Consider the following 25,988-nt stretch of genomic DNA (forward strand, 5'->3'; position numbering starts at 1 on the left):
AAATGAAGTCCTACTCTGGCTGATGATATATTGATTCGTGATTTAAATAGTTACAATTAAGCACTTGGCAAATTAAAACCAATTGATGAGAAAACTGTGATTTTTCTTTGAATAAGCTTAACCTGGTTATGTGAAACCAGCCCTTTGGCAAGGTCAATACTGAAATATTGCCATGTCACTAAACAGCCACAGTGCATCACTATTGAACATGAAAAGATTCAAGGGAGTAATCATGTGATCTTGTGTTTTTAATTTCATTATGTACCATAAATTACAACAGCAGTTTGTTGAGGCACAAGCTTGATGGGCTATGTAGTGCATCCTCATAAAAAAAGATTTTCTACGAACCCAACATTTGATCATTTAGACCTCTGACAGTCAAGATGTCCTGTATAGCTGCGTCATTCAGTTTCATCTGAACAGATCACACTCACAAACCTGATATTACCATTCAATGCAATAACCCTAATAACTAAAAGCCATAGATGAAAACATGTTAAACCATTAAACCACTTCCCAGTTGTTGCAATTCCATAACATTTTACATTTCCATAACAGTCTCATAATATATTATTCTCCATGTACAGCCTGGAGAGCAGCATTAGACCAGGCACAGCAGGAAGGTTCTGAGGTGTGTGTGTGTGTTTAAAAACTCCAAAATGCATCTCTCCCCCCTGCTTGAAGTAATCATTGATCCTATTCCAACATTGTGATAGCTAACTACTAGTCTCATCCACCAGCCTAGCCTGAGGATGAGGTTAAGCAACAACAGTAGGTAGTAGAATCCTTGTTTAAAACTACCCAATTCAGTGAATAAATATTTCCAAGGAAGAGAACAGGGAGGAATGCATGTTCCAAGTGTTCAAAGGGACATTGTTGTTGTGATTTTCCTCGTTGCAGGTGAAGGCAGGACAGTCCAGACACTGCCCTCGTGTGGCTTGAATAGGCACTGCACCTCACACAGACGACAGGGTCACGCTCAGGAGGGTGCAGCCGCATACTGGACATTGCAGACAGAAATGCCATTACCAGAACTGAAATGATTCCATACTATGCTCGTCTGAGGCGCATGTCAGTTCTATACAATACATTTCAATCTGATCACTGCCAAGGACGGAGGCACCTTTCTCTGGCACTATGAAAGACAGTTTCCTGATTTGGAAAGAAAAAAAAGAGCTAGTCATCTTCACCCTGGTTATCCACAATGAGGACATGAGTCCGCTAACTTATATTATGTTACCAGATACCATTAGTTTAAAGCAGATAATAATAATGTTTTAAGGCAGAAAGGAAGATACATATCTACATGTTGATATCAAAAGTAACAAATAGCTTGGATTGTTTAGTAATCGTTGCAAAGTTGTCAACAGACGTGGGATGCAAGTTGCAGTGTTTCACACCACTGCAGTCCTGAACCCAGGCCTGGTGGTGTCCCTTTGGAGTGGTAGGTAGAAGGTGTCCCTACCCATTGGTCCAGGGAAAGATGTTCTCTCCATAACAGTTGAGGTTTGGATTTGGGCGTTGGGCAATCTGATCCTAGATCTGTGGTTAAGGGCAACTTCTACCCGGAGTTGTGTGAGCCTGTCTCCATGCCTGGCATTCCTTCCAGTTCAGTAGCTGACCAGCACTGATGAGACTGTGCAACACTGTAGAACACTGCAGTCCTGAACGCAGCCCTGGGTGTAGTGGCTGTTATGAGCCAATCTGAAATGGCACCCTATTCCCTATATAGTACACCACTTTTGGCCACTGGAGTCTGTCCAGAAGTAGTGCACTATGTAGGGAATAGACGGCCATTTGGGACTAAATCGCAAGTCTCTATGGTGCATATTCCTTCAGCAGCTGGCCGGCTATCACTAGTCTCTGGATCTCACTGGTGCCTTCGTAGATCTCAGTGATCCGCGCGTCGCGGTAGTGCCTCTCTGCTGGCATGTCTGTCACGTAACCCATTCCCCCAAGAACCTGGATCGACTTTTAGTTCCACAGATAGAGAAAATGAAGTCAACATTTTTAAGGGTTTAGAATTCCGTATTGATTATTAATTGATTCAGGCACTAGTTCTAGAAATAAGGACGACAGGCTCTCTGATGCGTACCTGGTGGCCGCAGAAGGTAGCGGCCTCAGAGGCTGCTAGTTTGGCCATCGCTGCTTCCTGTGGGGACAGGAAGGAGGAAGTACAACGTTATGTAATATGACAGAGAGGATGGTGTGTGTGTGTGTGGTATGGTGGGGTGTGTACCTTGGTGAAGGGTTTCTTGGTGTCTTTTAGCATTGCAGCCTTCCAGGTGAGGAGACGAGCGCTTTCAACAGCTACAGCCATGTCTGCCAGTTTGAACTGAAGCATAGAGATACACACCCTTAAAGTGGAACTGACAACTTTTTAGCAACATGAAATGTTATTAAATCTGTTCATATACACCCCCAGGAAGAACATGACACTGGACTGTGTGTTTACAGGCAGTAGCAACAGCACGTCTTTAGATCATTAGAACACATTCGCCAAAAGCCACAAAATACACCTGAATTGATTTATGCAAATATGTCAATATCACTGGAGTCCTTTTGATCAAACAACCATGAAAAAGTAGACTCTCTCTCCCTCAGTTATGCACATCAACAACAACAACAAGATCAACAACTAATGCTAGCCAGAGCAAGATGAGCTAAAATCTAACGAAGGCACATTAGATAAACTCTCTCAAACTGTTTCAGCTAGTTGGCTGTCAAAATTATACTTATAATCGATGGGGAATAGTAGCCTGCTCGTTCTTCTGCAGCTTGCCTGCAACCAAGCTAACTGGCTAAAGTTGGCTAGCTTGCTACTTCAAGACAAATGAGAGAACACCTCACTCTGACCATTTTACCCGCCCTAGCAGAGCTGGTTAGGCTGTTTAAATGTTATCTACAGCATCCGTGACTAACTATTACTTTTTTTGCCTATGCTTACTGACACCGGTCATTTTCAGCCGATGTTGCGTGTTCGTAAATTCATCAGTTATTCTGCGCTCTGGCACACTCAGACGAGAGTGCTCTGAAATCAAAGTATATAGCCATAGTGAATTTGCGAACGCAAGAGATATGCTAACTGGATAACAGTTGTTCAAGTTCTTGCTAGCTAACCAAATGACACCTGCATCTCTAGCTGTGTATAGACACCGAAAAACGATATGAGGGCGAAAAAGTCAGTCACTTCTCCAATAACATGACATCCTCCTAGCAGCTAGCTAGCTAACGTTAGGCTCCGTGTTTTTAGCTTGCTACATAAATGGATACACTAGCCTATTAGCCACATTATATGACTGACTTGTGATCATTGCCCTTGTTAGTTTGATTGTATTCACATTCCCAGCCTTAGTTACATTTGTCAATTTTTGTCCAAAACATTGAGTCATTGAAACAAACAGTGCATCCCTGAACAGAGGCAGCAAACCATGTACCAGGCCAGCTGTGATTTACAACCTGATAGCAATATTTTTTGGACTACCAAGAAATGTATTGTTGAATTATATTAATCATGCATCGAACTGCATCCATCTATTCTGCCAACAATGCCTTAGTGTACATCATGGAATGTTGAGTCAAATAGAACCTATTTTTAAAACCTGTTATAAAGTTGGTTTTGTAGCTGGGAATTTTTGACTGATATTATGATTGCCTGTTTCATATCTGCAAATTAGTTAAAACGCTGTCAGTTCCACTTTAATATAACAGACACACCTTAACATTTACACACACACACACACACACACACACACACACACACACACACACACACACACACACACACACACACGCACCTGTACGGCCTGCAGCTTGCCAATGGGAGCGCCGAAGGCGGTGCGTTTGTGAGCGTAGTCCGCAGCACAGTCCAGAGCAGCCTGAGCAATACCCAGAGCCTGGGCTGCTATACCTATACGCCCACTGTCCAGGGTTTGCTATGGGAGAGAGAGAGAGGGGGGGGTCGGTACACACATACACAGACACACACGGACATGCACAGACGCACATTATCACTCACATGGACTATGCACACACACACACACAACCAACACCACACTCCCCCCTATAAACCAACCATTGCTATCTTGAAGCCAGATCCTCGTGGCCCCAGCATGTTACCCAGGGGTATCCTACAGTCCTCCAGGATGAGGTTGGCAGTGGAGGTTGCTCTGATGCCCAGCTTATCCTCCTTCTTCCCCAGGGACAGGCCAGGATGGGGCATGGGCACCAGGAATGCACTGATACCCTACGGAGGGAGGGAGAACACACTGAATTGCATGTATAAGTTACATTGATAAAGTATTATAATATCAAAATACTGAGAGAGAGAATGAGTGAGAGAGAGGGAGGGGGGAGATGGAGAAGGAATCGAGGGGGTTTAACTATGGCTCGACTCCAACAATGATGTATCTAACCTTGTGTTTGAGTGACTTGTCAGTGGTGGCGAATACGACACTAGCAGAGGCATCCCAGCAATTGGTAATCCAGGCTTTAGTCCCGTTCAACACCCACTCCTCTCCCTCCTGTCTGGCTAACGTAGACGCTGCCCCTGCATCACTACCATTACCTACACAGAGAGGGTGGGAGAGAAAGAGAGAGAATCAACACCCACTCCTCTCCCTCCTGTCTGGCTAACGTAGACGCTGCCCCTGCATCACTACCATTACCTACACAGAGAGGGTGGGAGAGAAAGAGAGAGAATCAACACCCACTCCTCTCCCTCCTGTCTGGCTAACGTAGACGCTGCCCCTGCATCACTACCATTACCTACACAGAGAGGGTGGGAGAGAAAGAGAGAGAATCAACACCCACTCCTCTCCCTCCTGTCTGGCTAACGTAGACGCTGCCCCTGCATCACTACCATTACCTACACAGAGAGGGTGGGAGAGAAAGAGAGAGAATCAACACCCACTCCTCTCTCTCCTGTCTGGCTAACATAGACGCTGCCCCTGCATCACTACCATTACCTACACAGAGAGGGTGGGAGAGAAAGAGAGAGAATCAACACCCACTCCTCTCCCTCCTGTCTGGCTAACGTAGACGCTGCCCCTGCATCACTACCATTACCTACACAGAGAGGGTGGGAGAGAAAGAGAGAGAATCAACACCCACTCCTCTCTCTCCTGTCTGGCTAACGTAGACGCTGCCCCTGCATCACTACCATTACCTACACAGAGAAGGTGGGAGAGAAAGAGAGAGAATCAACACCCACTCCTCTCCCTCCTGTCTGGCTAACGTAGACGCTGCCCCTGCATCACTACCATTACCTACACAGTGAGTTGGAGTGTAATAGTGAACGGATGGCTCTGGGGCACAGTGTGTGTTGTGTGCGTCTGTGGTGTACCTGGTTCACTCAGAGCGAAGCAGCCAACTTTCTCTCCGGTCGTGAAGGGAGTTATCCACTGTTCCTTCTGCTTCTGTGTTCCAAACTTCAATATCGGCCCTATGTACAAAGACTACACACACACACACACACACCTTTAGTATCAGTGCTAGATACAGCGACAACATAAAACACACTTTTCTAATACACACACTCTTACGTACATTGTTGACCGAGACCACACATCCAGTGCTGCCGCAGCCCCTACTGATCTCCTCCACGGCCAGAGCATAGGCCAGGTAGTCCATACCTGCTCCTCCCAGCTCCTCAGGAACCTCTACAGCCATCACCCCCATAGCACCCAGCTCGCGCACCTGCACAAACACACACATGGAAGCGTTAGAGGTGTGTGGGGAAGGTGTGTGTGTATGTGTACCTCATATTCCGTGTTCTGCGTGTGTGCCTGCTTAGTGATGTGTGTGTGTTAGTGATGCGTGTTTGTTCACACGACCGCAATTGCTAATAACCCATCCTCAACCGCCTGACTATGTGATAGTGAAAATCTGAGTCCCGCACCAGACCCTAACCCGGAAATAGGCTGATAGAAAATGCGTCAGAGAAGGTGGAACAATCTTTTTGACAGGGGGTGCAGATTTAATAAAAAAATGTAAGCCTAGATATGTTCCTGCTTATAATTCCCAACATTTTGGTAGGCTATTTGTTAGTCAACTTGTCTATAATTAGATACATGCAGCTTCTCTTCTGTCATTACTGCCATAGAAGACTAAATAAGCCCTTGCTCACCAGAATGTCATAAATCGATGAATGCTTCAATCTACACTGAACAAAAATATAAGTATAAAGTATATATAATATAAAATATAAGTATATATAATATAAAGTGCTGGTCCAATGTTTCATGAGCTGAAATAAAAGATCCCATAAATGTTCCATACGCCAAAAAGCTTATTTCTCTAAAATTTTGTGCACAAATTTGTTTACATCCCTGTTAGTGAGGATTTTATCCTTTGTCAAGATAATCCATCCAACTGACAGGTATGGTATATCAAGAAGCCGATTAAACAGCATGATCATTACACAGGTGCACCTTGTGCTGGGGACAATAAAAGGCCATTCTAAAATGTGCCGTTTTGTCACGCAACACAATGCCACAGATGTCTCATATTTTCAGGAAACTTGCAATAGACATGCTTACTGCAGAAATGTCCACCAGAGCTGTTTCCAGATAATTTAATTTCTCTACAATAAGCCGCCTCCAACGTCGTTTTAGAGAATTTGGCAGTAGGTCCAACCAGCCTCTCAACCGTGTGTAACCACGCCAGCCTAGGACCTCCACATCCGGCTTCTTCACCTGCAGGATCGTCGGGTGCTGAGATGCTGAGGAGTATTCCTGTCTGTAATAAAGCCCTTTTGTAGGGAAAATCTCATTGTGAGTGGGCCTGGCTCCCAAGTGGGTGGGCCTAAGCCCTCCCAGGCCCACCTATGTCTGCACCCCTGCCCAGTCATGTGAATAGGGCCTAATGAATTTATTTCAATTGACTGATTTCCTTATATGAACTGTAACGCAGCAAAATCTTAGAAATTGTTGCATGGTGCGTTTATATTTTTGTTCAGTATAATTGACATCGGTAAAGTTCTAGGAACACAAGCATTTCGCTAGACCCGCAATAACATCTGCTAAATATGTGTATGCAACCAATAAAATTTAATTTGATTTTTATAATCTCTGCTTCTCTCCTGCAGAAAACATTGAGGGACTGGGGAGGAAATGCAATAACCCCAAAAAACTGGAAATATTTACTGTGCAAAATTTCCAAATGACATCGGTTTGACCGGTTTTAAGGAAATTCTAAGCAGTGAAAACAACATGTTTCTGATAAGATTTCAGTTCGGCTTGGATGCATGCATACTTTGTGGTTGAAATACTATCAGCTTTTATGATTCTGATAAAGATAGCACCTTTACAGACGTTCCCTAATCACGCATTCATATTTTTTTTTAAAGGTCCAGAACAGTCATTCCGATTCCCATGTAAAATATCCTTTCGAGTGACTAAAATATCACCCATAATATTTTGGGGGGATAGAAAATGCTTAACATTTAGAAAAAGTACTTTCTTTCATGGCTAACTACAAGGAAGTTTGAAAAGACAGGCTGAGTGAGCAGGAAGCTTATATTCATAAGCTCGCCTTGACTGACAGCTCTTTGAAACGCCTATGTCAAAAAACTTGGATGCAATGAGCAGTGTTGCAGTAAAATCATCTCAATTTGGTGACACACAAAGCAACTCAAACAACATTGAAATTGCATCAATGATGTCACTTTTTCTTTTATACATCTCCCGTTTGGCATGTCTCTTATGATGCAGTTCACAGGAGCACTGACAGATGTGTCCCAGTTTTGAACGACCCTTCCCCCCCTTTGTTCAACGCTGGCTGAAGACCTAGCTAGCCAGTAACTAGCTAACACCAGACACAGGTGAAAGAGGAGACATAAGTATCTCTGCCATAGATAAAGTGTAAACTTCTAATTATATTTGCTGACACCCTACAGTCACATTTTGGCACCAGTAGAGTAGCTACCTAGCTATATAAACTACGCACCTCCCCAAATACGCCTTCTCCGATGTTGGTTACAAGGCGGTACTACTTATTTAAATTAGGTAAGAGAATGTCATGTTACCATTGGTGTATTAAAATGAGTTAGGGTGATGTCACCCTATCCCCTTAATAATCCCACCTCAGTAACTTTATGATCAAACTTTATCAATGTAGAAGCAACAGTAATTTTTCATACTTTAGTTAGCATACTTTTATCTGGTTTCATCCAAAACATAATTTTGACTGTCATGACCTTTAAGATGCTGAAATAAATCAATCATATTTCTCCACTCTTGTTCCGGAGTCAAAATGTACATTTGGTGTATCATTAATGCCATAAAATGCTTCATTCTGCAGGAGTTAATACACTGAACATAAATATGAATGCAACATGCAACAATTTAAGACTTTACTGAGTTACAGTTCATATAAAAATAAAAAAAACAGTCAATTGGAATAAATTCATTAGACCCTAATCTATGGATTTCATATGACTGGGAATATAGATATGCATCTGTTGGTCACAGACACCTAAAAAACAAAGTAGGGGAGTGGATCAGAATACCAGTCAGTATCTGGTGTGACCACCATTTGCCTCATGCAGCGCGACACATCTCCTTTACATAGAGTTGATCAGGCTGTTGATTGTGGCCTGTGGAATGTTGTCCCTCTCCTCTTCAATGGCTGTGCGAAGTTGCTGGATATTGGCAGGAACTGGAACATGCTTTCGTACATGTCGATCCAGAGCATCCCAAACATGCTCAATGGGTGACATGTCTGGTGAGTATGCAATTGTGTTTGTTGCCCGTAGCTTATGCCTGCCCATAACATAACCCCACCGCCACCATGGGGCACTCTGTTCACAACGTTGACATCAGCAAACCGCTCACCCACACGACACCATACACGATGTCTGCCATCTGTCCGGTACAGTTGAAACCGGGATTCATCTGTGAAGAGCACACTTCTCCAGCGTGCCAGTGGCCATCGAAGGTGAGCATTTGCCCACTGAAGTTGGTTACGACGCCGAACTGCAGTCAGGTCAAGACCCTGGTGAGGACGACGAGCAGGCAGATGAGCTTCCCTGCCCAAGTTCCAAAAAGCATTTGGCTATTGGCGTGTATTTGGCACTTGTACAGTCAGGCCCTGAAGTTTAGGCTTACGCACTAATGACATACAAATAATGAAAGAAAAACCTCAATTTAGCTGATAGATATGAATTGCACAAGAATTATGCATTTTTAATGCATTGGTTTCCCTTTATTCAACCTGCCCTAAACCCAACCTTCCCGCGGATATAACTGGGGGTAGCGATGGGCTTTTGACGTTTGACTGTTGGGAGTACTAGCATTACATTTTTTTTGACTTGGAATGGAGAAAACATATATTTTTTAGAAACATGAGAGTTAGGGTGTGCGCATTTATAGTATGTACATGCCAACAGAGCACAACAATGCCTATATTATCACAACCATTACACATAACAAATCTTAATTGCTAAAATGCCTCAGATATTCAGTCAATAAAAAACAATAGTCATTTAAGATTAATTTATTGAAACCGTAATATCAACTGGTTATATTGTGTAACACAATCTTCAAAAAGGCATTAACCTCAGCAGTGGCGCTTGCTTGTAGAAGCCTATAGCTGTGCAGTGGCATAGCCTTGTTTTGTTAATTTAGCAGACAAGACGCTCTTATTTCCCGAGCCCTCATCAGTCAAGACACAAAAAACATATAATAATATAATCATATTTTTCAAAATGAACAAAGTTGCCAGTGTGAAGTGATACACGTCTGGAACCGTTATTCTCAGAGTGATAATTTGAAACAGGGTTTAGTTTGACACGTTGAAATAGACTTTGGTTTGAAACCCTAAAAAAAGTGTTTCTTCTTTTCGATATAGGCCTACAGAAGTTTGATTTAGTTTATTCTGCCTGTTCTTTGGAATTTTCTAAACGGATTAACAATTCCCCATTGAACACTGCATGGTGATGAATTACGGCGACGACATCTGTTTGGTGAGTAGGCCTAAACTTAATGATTCTGATGAAAATATGCTCTTTGTCTTTATCAAACAAATGTTTTTGCATATTTTCAGGTGTGGAACCTGTCTATGTTTACGGGGGTTAAAGCCTGGGCTAACCAAATTTAAATGGCACAAGCAGTTCGCAAAGTAGCCAAAGCGGAAAATCGACGGGATGAAATTATTCCAAAACTGCAGCTCATTGTTGGAACACATATTTACCTACTTCAATCAACCAGTCCATTGTGAATTTGTGATAAAACTGTCGTCATTTGGCAAGGAGTGTAGATTGTGTATCCCATCAGTTAGAGGCATTTTTTATGTCCACCGTTTTTCTAGGCATTTCTGTAGGCCAACAGGAGCTCGTGTGCGAACTCAGCACGCGTGTGTAGAGGGAGCGGTCGGAACGCAATTGAGTACGAGAGATATGGAGGGGAAAGGGAATTTAGGGAGAAGAACTGTGTGATGCTTGTCTTGGTTTCTTTTTTGTTGTGCCCTGCAAATGCACATGTACAAATGGAACACTAGAGTCAAAGCAAATGAACGTTGTCCGACAAGCCACAAAGCACATTCCACCAAGTACTTTTACAGAATTTGATTTGATTATTATTTCTTTTTTTATCTCTGGTCAAAGATAGAGTTTTGACATCCAACTCATGTCCATCCCTAACCGCGGGGGACTGCGGGTTATGAGTTAACCGCGCATCACTAGTACATGTGTGTCTGTACCTGTTGGGCGGGGAAGAGGTGTTCCTTGTCTAGTTTGCCAGCAATAGGAGCCAGCTCTCGGTCTGCGTAGTCTCTACAGGTTTGTCTCATCATTTGGTGCATCTCTGGTAGCTCAGCTAGCGAGGACAGAGACCTACAGCCACTGACACAAATGCCCAGGGCTGGAAAATGGGGGGGGGGGGGGGGGGGGAGAGAGAGTGAGAGAGAGAGAGGCTTTAGTATTTTAAGAGCTGCTCATGTCTAGCATGTTTCACAACATCATAACTCTATTGTTAGACAGTGTTATCAGTGTTACATGAATACAACTGCCCAGGTCGACCCTGTGTGGCAACCAATGATTGTAAATAGACCCAACACAAAACACACACACACCAGGGCCGTCGCCAGAGTTTCATACCATTCGGGGATCAGTCCTGAAGAACAGGGTCTTAGGGGTTTGCGGGTCCGAGAAAAAAATTGGCTGGCGGTGCTTTCACTCTAGTGGTAGCATGAGACGGAGTCTACAACCCACACAAGTGGCTCAGGTAGTGCAGCTCATCCAGGATGGCACATCAATGCGAGCTGTGGCAAGAAGGTTTGCTGTGTCTGTCAGCGTAGTGTCCAGAGCATGGAGGCGCTACCAGGAGACAGGCAAGTACATCAGGAGACGTGGAGGAGGCCGTAGGAGGGCAACAACCCAGCAGCAGGACTGCTACCTCCGCCTTTGTGCAAGGAGGAGCAGGAGGAGCACTGCCAGAGCCCTGCAAAATGACCTCCAGCAGGCCACAAATGTGCATGTGTCTGCTCAAACGGTCAGAAACAGACTCCATGAGGGTGGTATGAGGGCCCGCCGTCCACAGGTGGGAGTTGTGCTTACAGCCCAACACCGTGCAGGACGTTTGGCATTTGCCAGAGAACACCAAGATTGGCAAATTAGCCACTGGCGCCCTGTGCTCTTCACAGATGAAAGCAGGTTCACACTGAGCACATGTGACAGACGTGACAGAGTCTGGAGATCCGTGGAGAACGTTCTGCTGCCTGCAACATCCTCCAGCATGACCGGTTTGGCGGTGGATCAGTCATGGTGTGGGGTGGCATTTCTTTGGGGGGGCCGCACAGCCCTCCATGTGCTCGCCAGAGGTAGCCTGACTGCCATTAGGTACCGAGATGAGATCCTCAGACCCCTTGTGAGACCATATGCTGGTGCGGTTGGCCCTGGGTTCCTCCTAATGCAAGACAATGCTAGACCTCATGTGGCTGGAGTGCGTCAGCAGTTCCTGCAAGAGGAAGGCATTGATGCTATGGACTGGCCCGCCCGTTCCCCAGACCTGAATCCAATTGAGCACATCTGGGCCATCATGTCTCGCTCCATCCACCAACGCCACGTTGCACCACAGACTGTCCAGGAGTTGGCGGATGCTTTAGTCCAGGTCTGGGAGGAGATCCCTCAGGAGACCACCGCCACCTCATCAGGAGCATGCCCAGGCGTTGTAGGGAGGTCATACAGGCACGTGGAGGCCACACACACTACTGAGCCTCATTTTGACTTGTTTTAAGGACATTACATCAAAGTTGGATCAGCCTGTAGTGTGGTTTTCCACTTTAATTTTGAGGGCGACTCCAAATCCAGACCTCCATGGGTTGATACATTTGATTTCTATTGATAATTTTTGTGTGATTTTGTTGTCAGCACATTCAACTATGTAAAGAAAAAAGTATTTAATAAGATTATTTCATTCATTCAGATCTAGGATGTGTTATTTTAGTGTTCCCTTTATTTTTTTGAGCAGTGTATATTTTTACATACCACACAAATTACCTAAATTAAAAGTTACTCTGACATTGACATACAGAGATCAATAAAACGAACAACCCATGTCTTAAATGTAACCAATAGCATAGGCCAATGAAAAGAGTGGATACAGAGATCTTAGGACTACAATTTGATTTATTAGGATCCCTATTAGCCGACGGCCACAGTTAGTCTTACTGGGGTCCGACATATAACGAAAAATACATTACAGACAAAATACTTTACAGTTTACATACATTTAAAAATATTAAATATGTAATGTGTGCGTGTACATCTATCAGTTACACATACAGTACATGTCAGTACATACACACAACAAGTAGGTCACATGGGGAGAGGCGTTGTGCCGTGAGGTGTTGCTTTATTTGTTTTTTGAAACCAGGTTTGCTGTTCACTAGCGCTAGAGTGCATTCGGGAAGTATTCAGACCACTTCCCTTTTTATAATAATAATAATAATAATAATAATAATAATAATAATAATAATATGCCAATTAGCAGACGCTTTTATCCAAAGCGACTTACAGTCATGCGTGCATACATTTTTGTGTATGGGTGGTCCCGGGGATCGAACCCACTACCTTGGCGTTACAAGTGCCGTGCTCTACCAGCTGAGCTACAGAGAACCACATTTTTTCCACATTTTGTTACGTTACAGCCTTATTCTAAAATGGATTCAATTAATTTGTTTCCTCAATCTACACACAATACCCCATAATGACAAAGCAAAAACTGGTTTAGACATTTTTGCAAATGTATTAAAAATAAAAAACTTAAATATACAGTTGAAGTCGGAGGTTTACATACACCTTAGCCAAATACATTTAATCTCAGTTTTTCACAATTCCTGACATTTAATCATAGTAAATATTCCCTGTCAGTTAGGATCACCACTTTATTTTAAGAATGTGAAATGTCAGAAAAATAGTAGAGAGAAGGATTTATTTCAGCTTTTATTTATTTAAATCACATTCACAGTGGGTCAGAAGTTTATATACACTCAATTAGTATTTGGTAGCATTGCCTTTAAATTGTTTAACTTGGGTCAAACGTTTCAGTTAGCCTTCCACAAGCTTCCCACAATAAGTTGGGTGAATTTTGGCCCATTCCTCCTGATAGAGCTGGTGTAACTGAGTCAGGTTTGTAGGCCTCCTTGCTCGCACATGCTTTTTCAGTTCTGCCCACAAATTTTCTATAGGATTGAGGTCAGGGCTTTGTGATGGCCACTCCAATACCATGACTTTGTTGTCCTTCAGCCATTTTGCCACAACTTTGGAAGTATGCTTGGGGTCATTGTCCACTTCCTGACTGATGTCTTGAGATGTTGCTTCAATATATCCACATAATTTTCCTTCCTCATGATGCCATCTATTTTGTGAAGTGCACCAGTCCCTCCTGCAGCAAAGCACCCCCACAGCATGATGCTGCCACCTCCTGTGCTTCACGGTTGGGATGGTGTTCTTCGGCTTGCAAACAACCCCCTTTTTCCTCCAAACTTAACGATGGTCATTATGGCCAAACAGTTCTATTTTTCTTTCATCAGACCAGAGGACATTTCTCCAGAAAGTACGATCTTTGTCCCCAGGTGCAGTTGCAAACCGTAGTCTGGCTTTTTATGGCGGTTTTGGAGCAGTGGCTTCTTCCTTGCTGAGCGGCCTTTCAGGTTATGTCGATATAGGACTCGTTTTACTGTGGATATAGATACTTTTGTACCTGTTTCCTCCAGCATCTTCACAAGGTCCTTTGCTGTTGTTCTGGGATTGATTTGCACTTTTCGCACCAAAGTACATTCATCTCTAGGAGACAGAACGCGTCTCCTCCCTGAGCGGTATGACGGCTGTGTGGTTCCATGGTGTTTATACTTGTGTACTATTGTTTGTACAGATGAACGTGGTACCTTCAGGCATTTGGAAATTGCTCCCAAGGATGAACCAGACTTGTGGAGGTCTACAAAAGTTTTTCTGAGGTCATAGCTGATTTCTTTTGATTTTCCCATGATGTCAAGCAAAGAGGCACTGAGTTTGAATGGTAAGCCTTGAAATACATCCACAAGTAAACCTCCAATTGACTCAATTGATGTCAATTAGCCTATCAGAAGCTTCTAAAGCCAATACATACTTTTCTGGAATTTTCCAAGCTGTTTAAAGGCACAGTCAACTTAGTGTATGTAAACTTCTGACCCACTGGAATTGTGATACAGTGAATTATAAGTGAAATAATCTGTCTGTAAACAATTGTTGGAAAAATTACTTGTGTCATGCACAAGGTAGATGTCCTAACCGACTTGCCAAAACTATAGTTTGTTAACAAGACATTTGTGGAGTGGTTGAAAAACAAGTTTTAATGACTCCAAACTAAGTGTATGTAAACTTCCGACTTCAACTGTATGTGGCTCAATTAAGTTGTTCTATTTTTTAAATCCTAAAATACCAAATTAGGCCTACCTTATTATAAATTAGGCCATCATCACTCTCAATCGTGAATGATAATTATTCACGTTTTACAGGTGAAATATCCATGCTGAATGCATGCCAACAATTTGATCCCAATCAGTTTCATGGGAATATACATTTTGATCTTCTTGAATGATGTAGCCTAAGTTTTTGGTATAATAGTAGCCTAACATTATCTATGCTATTATATTAGGGTTGTTATGTAGAATACTAATTAATCATAAAGTGATCTTGCGAAAAAGTACCATTCTGAGAAGCATCGCTCCACTCCGGCAGCACTACACCCCTGATTATAACGGTTGGATGACTTCGGGAGTTTCACTTAACCACAGCTCTATGAACAAAGCGGCGAATTCAGTTGACAAAAAAAATAAACACCATCGCAGCAGCGCAAAAAGAATTGGGGCTGACCCAAAAACATTCGGGTCCCTGTGACGTCCCTAGCACGCACACACACACACAGTACCTCCTCCACAATAGATAACTGGCTAGCTAATTCTCACCACACTGACAACCCCCTGCCTCTGGGGTAAAGGTTGGAGACTGGACATGAAGATTACCCAATAATGATGATAGAGGCCCTGGGTGTAGGTAGGCTATGTGACTTGTAAACTAAAAAGATTAGTAATTTGCTACTGAATAGTCATTTACCTTTACAAATTCCCTCAAGGGTGAAAAATATTCAACAAGATGTAAATGATCACAATAATAATCGTGATAGCTGGTTATATCGATTTATATTGGTCGGCTGTTAACTATACTGAACAAGAATATAAACACAGCATGCAACAGTTTTTCAAAGATTTTACTGAGTTACAATTCATATAAGGAAATCAGTCAATTGAAATAAATGTATTAGGCCCTAATCTATGGATTTCAGATTACTGGGAATACAGATATACATCTGTTGGTCACAGATACCTTTAAAAAAAGGTAGGGGTGTGACCACCATTTGCCTCATGCAGCGCGACACATCTCATTTGCATAGAGTTGATCAGGCTGTTGATTGTGGCCTGTGGAATATTGTTCCACTACTCTTCAATGGCTGTGCGAAGTTGCTGGAAATTGGCGGAAACTGGAACACGCTGTCGTACACGTCTATCCAGAGCATCCCAAACATGCTCAATAGATATCATGTCTGGTGAGTATACAGGCCATGGAAAAATGGACATTTTCAGCTTCCAGGAATTGTGTACAGACATGGGGCTGTGCATTATCATGCTGAAACATGAGGTGATGGCGGCGGATGAATGGCACGACAATGGGCCTCAGGATCTCATCACGTTATCTCTGTGCATTCAAATTGCCATTGATAAAATGCAATTGTGTTCATGGTTTGTAGCTTATGCCTACCCATACCATAACCCCACTGCCACAATGGGAGGCACGCTGTTCCCAACGTTGACATCAGCAAACCGCTCGCCCATACGACGCCATACACATGGTCTGCGGTTGTGAGGTCAGTTGGACCTACTGCCAAATTCTCTAAAACGACATTGGAGGTGGCTTATGGTAGAGAAATGAACATTACATTTTCTGGCAACAGCTCTGTTGGACATTCCTGCAGTCAGCATGCCAATTGTGCGCTCCCTCAAAACTTGAGACATCTGTGATATTGTGTTGTGTGACAAAACTGCACATTTTAGAATGGCCTTTTATTGTCCCCAGCACAAGGTGCACCTGTGTAATGATTATACTGTTTAATCAGCTTCTTGATATGCCACACCTGTCAGGTGGATGGATTATCTTGGCAAAGGAGAAATGCTCACTAACAGGGATGGAAACAAATTTGTACACAACATTTGAGAGAAATAAGCTTTTTGTGCTTATGGAAAATTTGGGGATCTTTTATTTCAGCTGATGAAACCAACACTTTACATGTTGCGTTTATATTTTTATTCAGTGTAGGTTTAAGGTCACCCTCCGTCCTCTCGCTAGTAACCTTTGTCCCAGTGAGAGCGTGCGTGCCCGAGAAAATACGTGGGTTGACAACGTTAAAACCAGACACCTTGAAATGCGAATAAATTCGCTATAATCTGTGTATTACATAGATAACCACACAAACATGGTTACTGTGAATGGTAAACAATGGTTACTAAACGTTAGCTGACTGGAGTAACACTTAACCCCATTCAAGTTCAAATGCCTCGAAAGTTATTATTAGCTCAACTAAAGCCAGACTCAGTAAGTTTAATTTACTGCCATTGCAAATACAGCATTCTAGTAATGCATACAAATTGTCAATTGTTTCTGGGGGTTGTTAGCTAGCTAAGAAGCCACCTATACACTCGATATGCAGCTAGCTGTCGTTACTTAGCATTGGTCTTTAGCTAACTAGCTAGCTCATTACCAAATACTAGCATAAGCAACTAGCCGAGTACTGTAGCAAGCTTGCTAGCACCCCGGCACATGACTTTCCTAAGTCTATTCATTGTCGAAGGATCAACAAACAAAGCAAGTAAAACATCCCTTTGTATTTGAGAGACAAAGGAGCACATGTCAATAGTTTGTGTATTTATTGTATACTGACCTTTTCTAGCTTTGAAAAGTGCTGCCATCTTGTTTATGCTCGACTTGCTGCATGAAACCAGACAGCTGGCATGGCTATCAACCCACGTGACATAGTTCGAGTGACGTCTGATATTTTTGTTCTGGTTATGTAGTCAACATTTCTTAACAACCTTGTTTAGCTACATATTTACGTCAGTATAGCGGCAGCCTTATGTGCAGAACTGGCCTATGTTAAAACAAAGGAATGCTCTGTTGAAGCCTAAAATGAGCTCATTTCATAATTTTCCTATTTTAATGATGATTTATTATGTGTACATTTTATGGGACTATTGGCCAAAACTCAAAGATGGAAATCTGAAATCACACATAATTGTATACTTTTGTGTTTTGTCATAAACTGAACATGATTGGAGTAAGCTATATAACCCTTCAGTGACCGTAACTCCTTCTTTATAGCTCTAGATAGGAAACACATTTCAAGGTCCTATTGAATAACCTTATACAAGCTTTATCTACATGCATCCACATGGTTAGGTAATAATCATTTCCACTGTTCAATCTACAGCTTAGAGACAGTGGGGCTGTGCTGTCTGTCAGTGGGTGAGAGGGGCTGTGTTCAACCTTTAACCCCTCACTAATCAGATGGTCCTTTCTCAGTCCAACAGGACAGATGGAGAGGAGAAGGACAGAAGGAAGAGAGAGAGAGAGAGAGAGAGAGAGAGAGAGAGAGAGAGAGAGAGAGAGAGTGAAGGAGGGAGAGACAGAGAAAGACAGAGAAATAGGGAGAATGCAGTCAGACCGACATAAGGGAAGAGAGAGAAATAAACAGTGAATAATGAAAAATGCTGTGCTAAAAATGTTGCCACCGGCTCTGAATGAAAGTAGTCCAGGCAAAAGGAGTTCAGGTTTTTCAAAACATGTTTATTATTTGGCATCATAAAAAGTCATTTAGGTTGTTCCAGTTGGTACGATGCGGTCATTATATCCCTTTAGGATGGAGGGATGAGGGTGGGTGAAGGGAAGGAAAGGAGGGATAAGGTTGGAGAAATAAAAAGCACCGGTTGGGCGGGTTGAGTGAGGGAGGGCTGGCTGGCTGCAGTTACATCTTGCGTCCACCAGAGTTCGCTCACTTGCTGGCGGAAGTGAGGTTGAAGCAACCACGCTGGTGGAACTGCATGTCCCTGACGCGACGCATGGACTGGATCTGGGGCTGGAAGGCACAGAACTCATTGTAGTGTCTGTAGTCACCACACTCAAACAGGTACTGGTAGCCTCTGTATCCGGGGTACTGGTAACCCACCCACCTGGAGAGAGGAGGAGAGGAGAGAAAGAGGGTCAGTTTAGTTTAGTTACAGTACATTTAAATTTATAGTATTTTTAGGCTGTTTTTAGATTAAATAGAAGTCATATAATGGAGTTATGTGTTTCCACTTAGTGTGCTACAGTTATAAATGTACCTTTGACATTTTATGACACACAAATACGACCCAGTCCTCCTCCCCATGACTGCCTGAATACTTCCCTTTATAGCCTCATGTTGTAGGCACAAGGCAAGGGACCTGCAGCTCTGCCTCAGGCTCTGGGCCATATGTCACTATACTGCTAATAATCTATTACTATTCTATTTCTAGCTTATCCTGCAGATATGAGCTTTATCACTGATATAGCTGATGATTTTTCAGTTTATTTAACCAGGTTCTCAGCAGCAGAGTAGCCATTCTGCTGTGATCCATAAAAATAGAAATGTGGTGTGTGTACTCACACTCCGCCGGGCACCCTCACGCTGCCCACTCTGTCAGTGAAGCCGTGCGCCCAGAGGGTGGGCACGTCATCCTCCTGGATCTCCATCTTATTGCCCTTGAAGTCGGAGAGCTCAAACAGACAGATCTTGTGCTCCATGCTGTCCTAGAGAGGGAAGGAGGGAGAGAGAATGTCAGGGCACAGTGTTGGAGGGTATTTTCACTAGCTACTGTATTAGCCCTTGTCACCAAACGTTTTTGCTTTAGCAAACTGTGTGTGTGTGTGTGTGTGTGTGTGTGTGTGTGTGTGTGTGTGTGTGTGTGTGTGTGTGTATGAAAATGTGAGTGTGTGTGTGCATGAAAATGTGAGAGTGTGTTTGTGTGTGTGTGTTTGGCATGAGTCTATGTGTGTATGAGAACGTGTGAGTTTGTGTGTGTTTGGAATGTGTGTGTTCCTCACCATGCGGATGGGCCTGAGGGACATGAGGCAGTCGCTACGGTAAGAGTTGCTCCAGGTATCCCAGCGAGGGTACTCTCCCTTCTCCAAGATGAACATCTCCCCACGGAAGTTAGTCTGCTCATAGGCAACAAAGCTGGAGAGGGGGGGCCACCAGGGACAGGGGGGGCACAAGGGGGAAAGGGGGGAGAGAGGGATTAGAAGGCGGGATGAAATGAGTGTGAAGAGCTGTGAAAAAGTATAAGATCAGTGTTTGGGCTCAGATGTTAAGAGTGTTCCTGGGTTTTGGACTAGAAGTAGAGGAGCTTACTGATTGTGTAATCATGCCCTATAGGTGTGTGTGTGATCTTGCCCTGTAGGTGTATGTGTCCACTTACGGGCCGCACTCAACGATGATACTGCGCACTCTGTCCATGCCGCGGTCACACACGTTCATGCACTCATTCTGGATCTCCATCATTCTGCCCTGGAAGTTCTCCTGGTCGAACAGCATGATCTGCAGGGGTCAGAGGTTAGATGACATCATCAACGGGAGAGGTCAAGGGTGAGACACTGTCCTTCTTCCACAAATATTGTATTCTATATTGGCCATTTTACCATCAAATTAGAACGAATATGGTGTATTTTACTACCGCAGGTATGTAACTACTGTAGGTCTCAGAGCCCTTTACAGTTGGGGCTGGTAACTACAGTAACTCAGTCTATCAATCAGTTATAAAGCTCCACAGTTGTTATTATGGCTCTGACTACCTGTACAGGAGCTTCCTTCCACTAAACCCAAAGCCACCTGTACTGATGTGAAGGCTGTAAGATGTCTGGGGTCATCTTAAGACCCACTGAATGAGTAGTAATGTTTCCAATCACAACAAACCTCCTGTACAATGCTCTATCCATAGTCAATTAACCCTGCTCAAATAAAGGCTAAAGGCAAATGGCTAACTTTAGACTGTTTGCTGCTCCCACACAATGGGTGGACATTACCATTTGAATCCAGCTCCTGTGCCAAGTGGGCTGTGTCTATATATAATGGAGATGTGGTGACTCACTCTGAAGTTTCCCATGCCAGGTTCTCCGGTCTTGGTGGCCTTGCTGGTGGCAGCGGGGGCAGGGGCTCCCTTGTCCTTGGCATCAGTGCCCTGGCTGGAGGCGGACTTGGCAGTCTGAGACATGGTGAGAGATCAGGAGATTCTGACAGAGAGCGGGAGGGAGATGGAAAGTATGGAGGGAGAAGGGGTAGAGGGAGGGAGAATGGAGGGAGGGAATGGAGAGAAGAGTGTGGGAAGAGAGGGGGCAAGGAGAGGATGGAGGGATTGGAGAGAGAGGACAGGGTTAGGAGAGGGATGTCAGAGGAAAGAGAGTGTGGAGCAGGCAGAGACAGTAAAAGAGAGGATGACGGAAAGAGGGAGAGTGAGGAGAATGGAGATGCAAGTAAAGAGAGGGAAAGAGAGAATGGAGGGGGAGGTAGAGAGATAGATTGAGAAAAAGAGGGACAGGGAGAAATACATTTAAAAAAGGTCAAAACACAATCAGGTAAATGTGTGGCATCTATGTTTTCACTACTGAGTGAATGTGTTACTATTTTATTTGTGTAAATAACTGAGGCAGGACACGGGGGCCACACACTTCCATAGGATGGATAAGAATCATCAAGGAGAAAATAACCATCCAATGTAGCAATCCAGCCTGGGGTCTGAGTGCTTCATGTAGGCCCTGAGGCCTGGGCCTCTGTTAGGGGCTCTGCCCCGCCCGAGGGTGACACACCCGGGCATTGTAGGCTGAGAGGAGTGGGCCCCTGTGTGCTGTTTGCCGCAGTGGATTGTGTGTGTGGGTGGGGTGTGTCCTTACCTGCGTGTACAGCTTGTAGTGCCGTGTGGGGTAGGTTGGCTCGTGCTGGCCCCCTCAGTGCAGAGGCCTAGCTTTTATACCCTGGCAAGGGCCGAACGCAGTGGCTCGCAGGACAATAGAAGCACAAGCGTCATCAGAGTTGGTCTGGACCAAAGCACCCCGGGTCATCGCATCACCCAGAATCCCCCCCCCCCCCTCCCTTGCTGCCTGTAAGCACTTTACTGTCAATGGAAAGCCCTGACAATGGCACTTTCCCCCTCTGTTAGTGCGCTGGGCCTGTAAACTATAGCGGCATATAGAGCACAGGAATGCATAGACCTGGAGGGCGCAAGGAGTTAATCCTCTAACACATACACACGTGGCTGCATTTAAACACACACACACACACACACACACACACACACACACACACACACACACAGTGTTTCTCTCTTAGCTTTCTCTTACTCTAAGAAAAAAACTGTACCTTTACATGGCTTAGTTTTGAAAAGAAAAATAATAATATACTTAGGTAAATATTTATGACATAAAATACTTTGTAGAAAAAAAGTTAATTAACAAAAGTTGCGATTACAATTTATTTCTGTTCAAATCATATACAGTAAGTATGATTTGCCATGACTGATTTTGCTCTGTTTCTTCTTCTTCTTCTTCTTCTTCTTCTTCTTCTTCTTCTTCTTCTTCTTCTTCTTCTTCTTCTTCTTCTTCTTCTTCTTCTTCTTCTATGTAGTTCCAAGCGCAATGCGTGAAAAGTAGTTTATGAATAAAGTTATGATCACTATTCATATATTTTCTAAATTATTATTATTTATTACTATTATTATTATCGAAGAAGACGTAAAGGATATGTAACAAGGTGATAATGTCTCACAGCACTGTCTGTCTGTCTCCCACACACGGAGGGGATGGCTGCCGTTTTACGGGCTCCTAACCAATTCTGCTATTTTGAGTGTTTTTTCGCATTGTTTGTAACTTATTTTGTTCATAATGTTGATGCTACTGTCTCTTATGACCGAAAAGAGCTTCTGGATATCAGAACAGCGATTACTCACCTCGAACTGGACAAATATTTTTTCTTTAATGAGTCGGACGCGAAGGATATAATGTTGATCCCAGACAAGGCCCAAATCCCAGTTTTTCGCATGAAGAAAATAAGGAAATACAGGGGGCGGAGATCAGGGTGCCTTGTGAGAATTTGTCGGCGAGTGGGTAACCCGCCTCTACCATCTGTTCTATTAGCCAACGTACAATCACTGGAGACTAAACTGGATGAGCTCCGTTCGAGACTATCTTACCAACAGGACATTAAAAACTGTAATATCTTATGTTTCACCGAGTCGTGGCTGAACTACGACACGGATAACATACAGTTGGCTGGGTTTCCGTGTATCGGCAAGAGACAGAACAGCTACGTCCGGTAAGACGAAGGGTGGGGGTGTGTGTCTATTTGTCAATAACAGCTGGTGCGCGATGTCTAATATTAAGGTAGTCTCGAGATATTGCTAGCCTGAGGTAGAGTACCTCATGATAAGCTGTAGACCACACTATCTACCAAGAGAGTCTTCATCTTGTGATGAGTGTGATGGAAAGGAGTCAGGCGCAGGAGGGTAATCACCGAATACAGAGTTTATTCCTTCGTAGACACACAAATGCGCTCAAATAGCGATCAACGAAACAGGCACAGGGGAAACAATCATCCCTGGCAAATACACTGTAACGGATATCCAATAATACATAGGCACAGGGGGTAGAGGGAACACTTATACACAGACTAATTAGGGGATAGGAACCAGGTGTGTGTGATTGACAAGACAAGACAATTGTGATGATGATTGGGGCGACAGTGGTTAGTAAGCCGGTAACGACGAACGCCGTAGCCTGCCCGACCAAGGAGGGGAGGCAGCCTCGGCCGAAGTCGTGACAGTACCCCCCCCCTTGATGCGCAGTTCCAGCAGCGCACCGACCCCAGCCTCGGGGACGGCCAGGAGGACGCGGAGCAGGGCGAGCCGGATGACGCTGGAAATCCCGCAACAGGGAGGGATCGAGGATATACCTCACCGGGACCCAGCACCGTTCCTCCGGACCGTACCCTTCCCACTCCACGAGGTACTGAAGGCCCCCCACCCGACGCCTCGAATCCAGGATGGAACGGACAGAGTACGCCGGGGCCCCCTCGATGTCCAGAGGAGGTGGAGGAACCTCCCGCACCTCAGACTCCTGGAGTGGACCAACCACCACCGGCCTGAGGAGAGACACATGAAATGAGGGGTTAATACGGTAATCGGGGAAGTAATAAACGATACGTGACCTCGTTGATTCTCCTCAGGACTTTGATCGGCCCCACAAACCGCGGGCTCAGCTTCCAGCAGGGCAGGTGGAGCGGCAGATTCCGGGTCGAGAGCCAGACCGGATTCCCCGGTACAAAGACCGGGCCTCACTGCGGTGACGGTCAGCGTTGGCCTTCTGACGATGCACGGCGCGCTGGAGGTGAACGTTGGCAGTGTCCCACGTCTCCTCCGCGTGCCAAAACCAGTCATCCACCGCAGGAGCCTCGGTCTGGCTCTGGTGCCACGGTGCCAGAACCGGTTGGTAACCTAAAACACATTGGAATGGTGTTAGGTTAGTAGAGGAGTGGCGGAGAGAGTTCTGGGCAAATTCTGCCCATGGCAAGAACACTGACCACTCCCCCGGCCGGTCCTGGCAGTAGGACCGCAGGAACCTACCCACATCCTGATTTACCCGTTCCACCTGCCCATTTTATTTGGGGTTGAACCCATAGGTTAGGCTGACCGAGACCCCCAGACGGTCCATGAACGCCTTCCAAACCTTGGACGTGAACTGGGGACCTTGGTCGGACACTATATCCTCTGGCACCCCGTAGTGCCGGAAGACGTGAGTAAACAGGGCCTCCGCAGTCTGCAGGGCCGTGGGGAGACCGGGCAGAGGAAGGAGGCGGCAGGACTTGGAGAAGCGGTCCACAACAACCAGGATGGTGGTGTTACCTTGGGAGAGGGGAAGATCAGTCAGAAAATCAATACTAAGGTGAGACCATGGTCGTTGTGGAACTGGTAAAGGTTGTAGCTTACCCGCTGGGAGGTGCCTAGGTGCCTTACTCTGGGCGCACACCAAGCAGGAGGAGACACCCTCACATCCTTAGCCAAGGTAGGCCACCAGTACTTGCCGATCAAGCAGCGCACTGTACGACGACCTGGGTGACCAGAGGAGGGTGACGTGTGTGCCCTGAAGATCAGACGATCACGGATAAGAGCAGTGTAGTGTATTAAGATTATGACTTTGTTAATGTTTTCAGTGGAACCTGAGAGGATGTTTATTTTAGTGTCAAGAGGGAATGTTTTAGTGTGACGCCACATACAGTGGGGAGAACAAGTATTTGATACACTGCCGATTTTGCAGGTTTTCCTACTTACAAAGCATGTAGAGGTCTGTAATTTTTATCATAGGTACACTTCAACTGTGAGAGACGGAATCTAAAACAAAAATCCAGAAAATCACATTGTATGATTTTTAAGTAATTAATTTGCATTTTATTGCATGACATAAGTATTTGATCACCTACCAACCAGTAAGAATTCCGGCTCTCACAGACCTGTTAGTTTTTCTTTAAGAAGCCCTCCTGTTCTCCATTCATTACCTGTATTAACTGCACCTGTTTGAACTCGTTACCTGGATAAAAGACACCTGTCCACACACTCAATCAAACAGACTCCAACATCTCCACAATGGCCAAGACCAGAGAGCTGTGTAAGGACATCAGGGATAACATTGTAGACCTGCACAAGGCTGGGATGGGCTACAGGACAATAGGCAAGCAGCTTGGTGAGAAGGCAACAACTGTTGGCGCAATTATTAGAAAATGGAAGAAGTTCAAGATGACGGTCAATCACCCTCGGTCTGGGGCTCCATGCAAGATCTCACCTCGTGGGGCATCAATGATCATGAGGAAGGTGAGGGATCAGCCCAGAACTACACGGCAGGACCTGGTCAATGACCTGAAGAGAGCTGGGACCACAGTCTCAAAGAAAACCATTAGTAACACACTACGCTGTCATGGATTAAAATCCTGCAGCGCACGCAAGGTCCCCCTGCTCAAGCCAGCGCATGTCCAGGCCCGTCTGAAGTTTGCCAATGACCATCTGGATGATCCAGAGGAGGAATGGGAGAAGATCATGTGGTCTGATGAGACAAAAATAGAGCTTTTTGGTCTAAACTCCACTCGCCGTGTTTGGAGGAAGAAGAAGGATGAGTACAACCCCAAGAACACCATCCCAACCGTGAAGCGTGGAGGTGGAAACATCATTATTTGGGGATGCTTTTCTGCAAAGAAGACAGGATGACTGCACCGTATTGAGGGGAGGATGGATGGGGCCATGTATCGCGTGATCTTGGCCAACAACCTCCTTCCCTCAGTAAGAGCATTGAAGATGGGTCGTCCAGCATGACAACGACCCGAAACACACAGGCAGGGCAACTAAGG

At 44.6% G+C, this 25,988-nt stretch overlaps 2 protein-coding genes across 3 annotated transcripts; both read right to left on the reverse strand.

The window, feature by feature from the left end:
* Positions 1-230: 230 nt before the first annotated feature.
* Positions 231-17,554, reverse strand: acads (acyl-CoA dehydrogenase short chain). Of its 2 annotated transcripts, XM_084160708.1 has the most exons (10): positions 17,472-17,554; positions 10,699-10,859; positions 5,548-5,697; positions 5,345-5,456; positions 4,416-4,567; positions 4,076-4,246; positions 3,798-3,935; positions 2,240-2,335; positions 2,096-2,152; positions 231-1,971 (listed from the first exon to the last, which is right to left on the reverse strand). In XM_084160708.1, exons 1-10 carry the CDS (start codon positions 17,497-17,499, stop codon positions 1,819-1,821), a joined length of 1,218 nt encoding a protein of 405 aa, XP_084016834.1. In that variant the 5' UTR covers positions 17,500-17,554; the 3' UTR covers positions 231-1,818. The 2 variants fall into 2 exon arrangements, with proteins under 2 accessions (XP_084016834.1, XP_084016835.1); XM_084160709.1 differs by lacking the exon at positions 10,699-10,859 and having other exon boundaries at positions 17,472-17,541.
* Positions 17,555-18,556: 1,002 nt separating this feature from the next.
* crybb1 (crystallin, beta B1) lies at positions 18,557-20,836 on the reverse strand. Its single transcript, XM_084160712.1, has 5 exons — positions 20,695-20,836; positions 20,026-20,144; positions 19,652-19,784; positions 19,215-19,357; positions 18,557-18,756 (listed from the first exon to the last, which is right to left on the reverse strand). Exons 1-5 carry the CDS (start codon positions 20,815-20,817, stop codon positions 18,579-18,581), a joined length of 696 nt encoding a protein of 231 aa, XP_084016838.1. The 5' UTR covers positions 20,818-20,836; the 3' UTR covers positions 18,557-18,578.
* Between the last annotated feature and the right edge of the window lie 5,152 nt (positions 20,837-25,988).

The sequence above is a fragment of the Coregonus lavaretus genome (assembly GCF_964263955.1).
Source record: "Coregonus lavaretus genome assembly, chromosome: 4".
NCBI lineage: Eukaryota > Metazoa > Chordata > Actinopteri > Salmoniformes > Salmonidae > Coregonus > Coregonus lavaretus.

Excerpts from the sequence above, each read along its gene's own strand:
- acads (XM_084160708.1), bottom strand. The coding sequence starts at position 17,499 with ATGGCAGCACTTTTCAAAGCTAGAAAAG. Across the intron at positions 5,457-5,547 it reads GTGTGGTCTCGGTCAACAAT|TCTTTGTACATAGGGCCGAT; the intron begins GTACGTAAGAGT and ends GTGTGTGTGTAG. Across the intron at positions 1,972-2,095 it reads CTACCTTCTGCGGCCACCAG|TCGATCCAGGTTCTTGGGGG; the intron begins GTACGCATCAGA and ends TGGAACTAAAAG.
- crybb1 (XM_084160712.1), bottom strand. The coding sequence starts at position 20,817 with ATGTCTCAGACTGCCAAGTCCGCCTCCAGCCAGGGCACTGATGCCAAG. Across the intron at positions 20,145-20,694 it reads CTGGCATGGGAAACTTCAGA|ATCATGCTGTTCGACCAGGA; the intron begins GTGAGTCACCAC and ends TGACCCCTGCAG. Across the intron at positions 19,358-19,651 it reads CCCTCAGGCCCATCCGCATG|GACAGCATGGAGCACAAGAT; the intron begins GTGAGGAACACA and ends TTCCCTCTCTAG.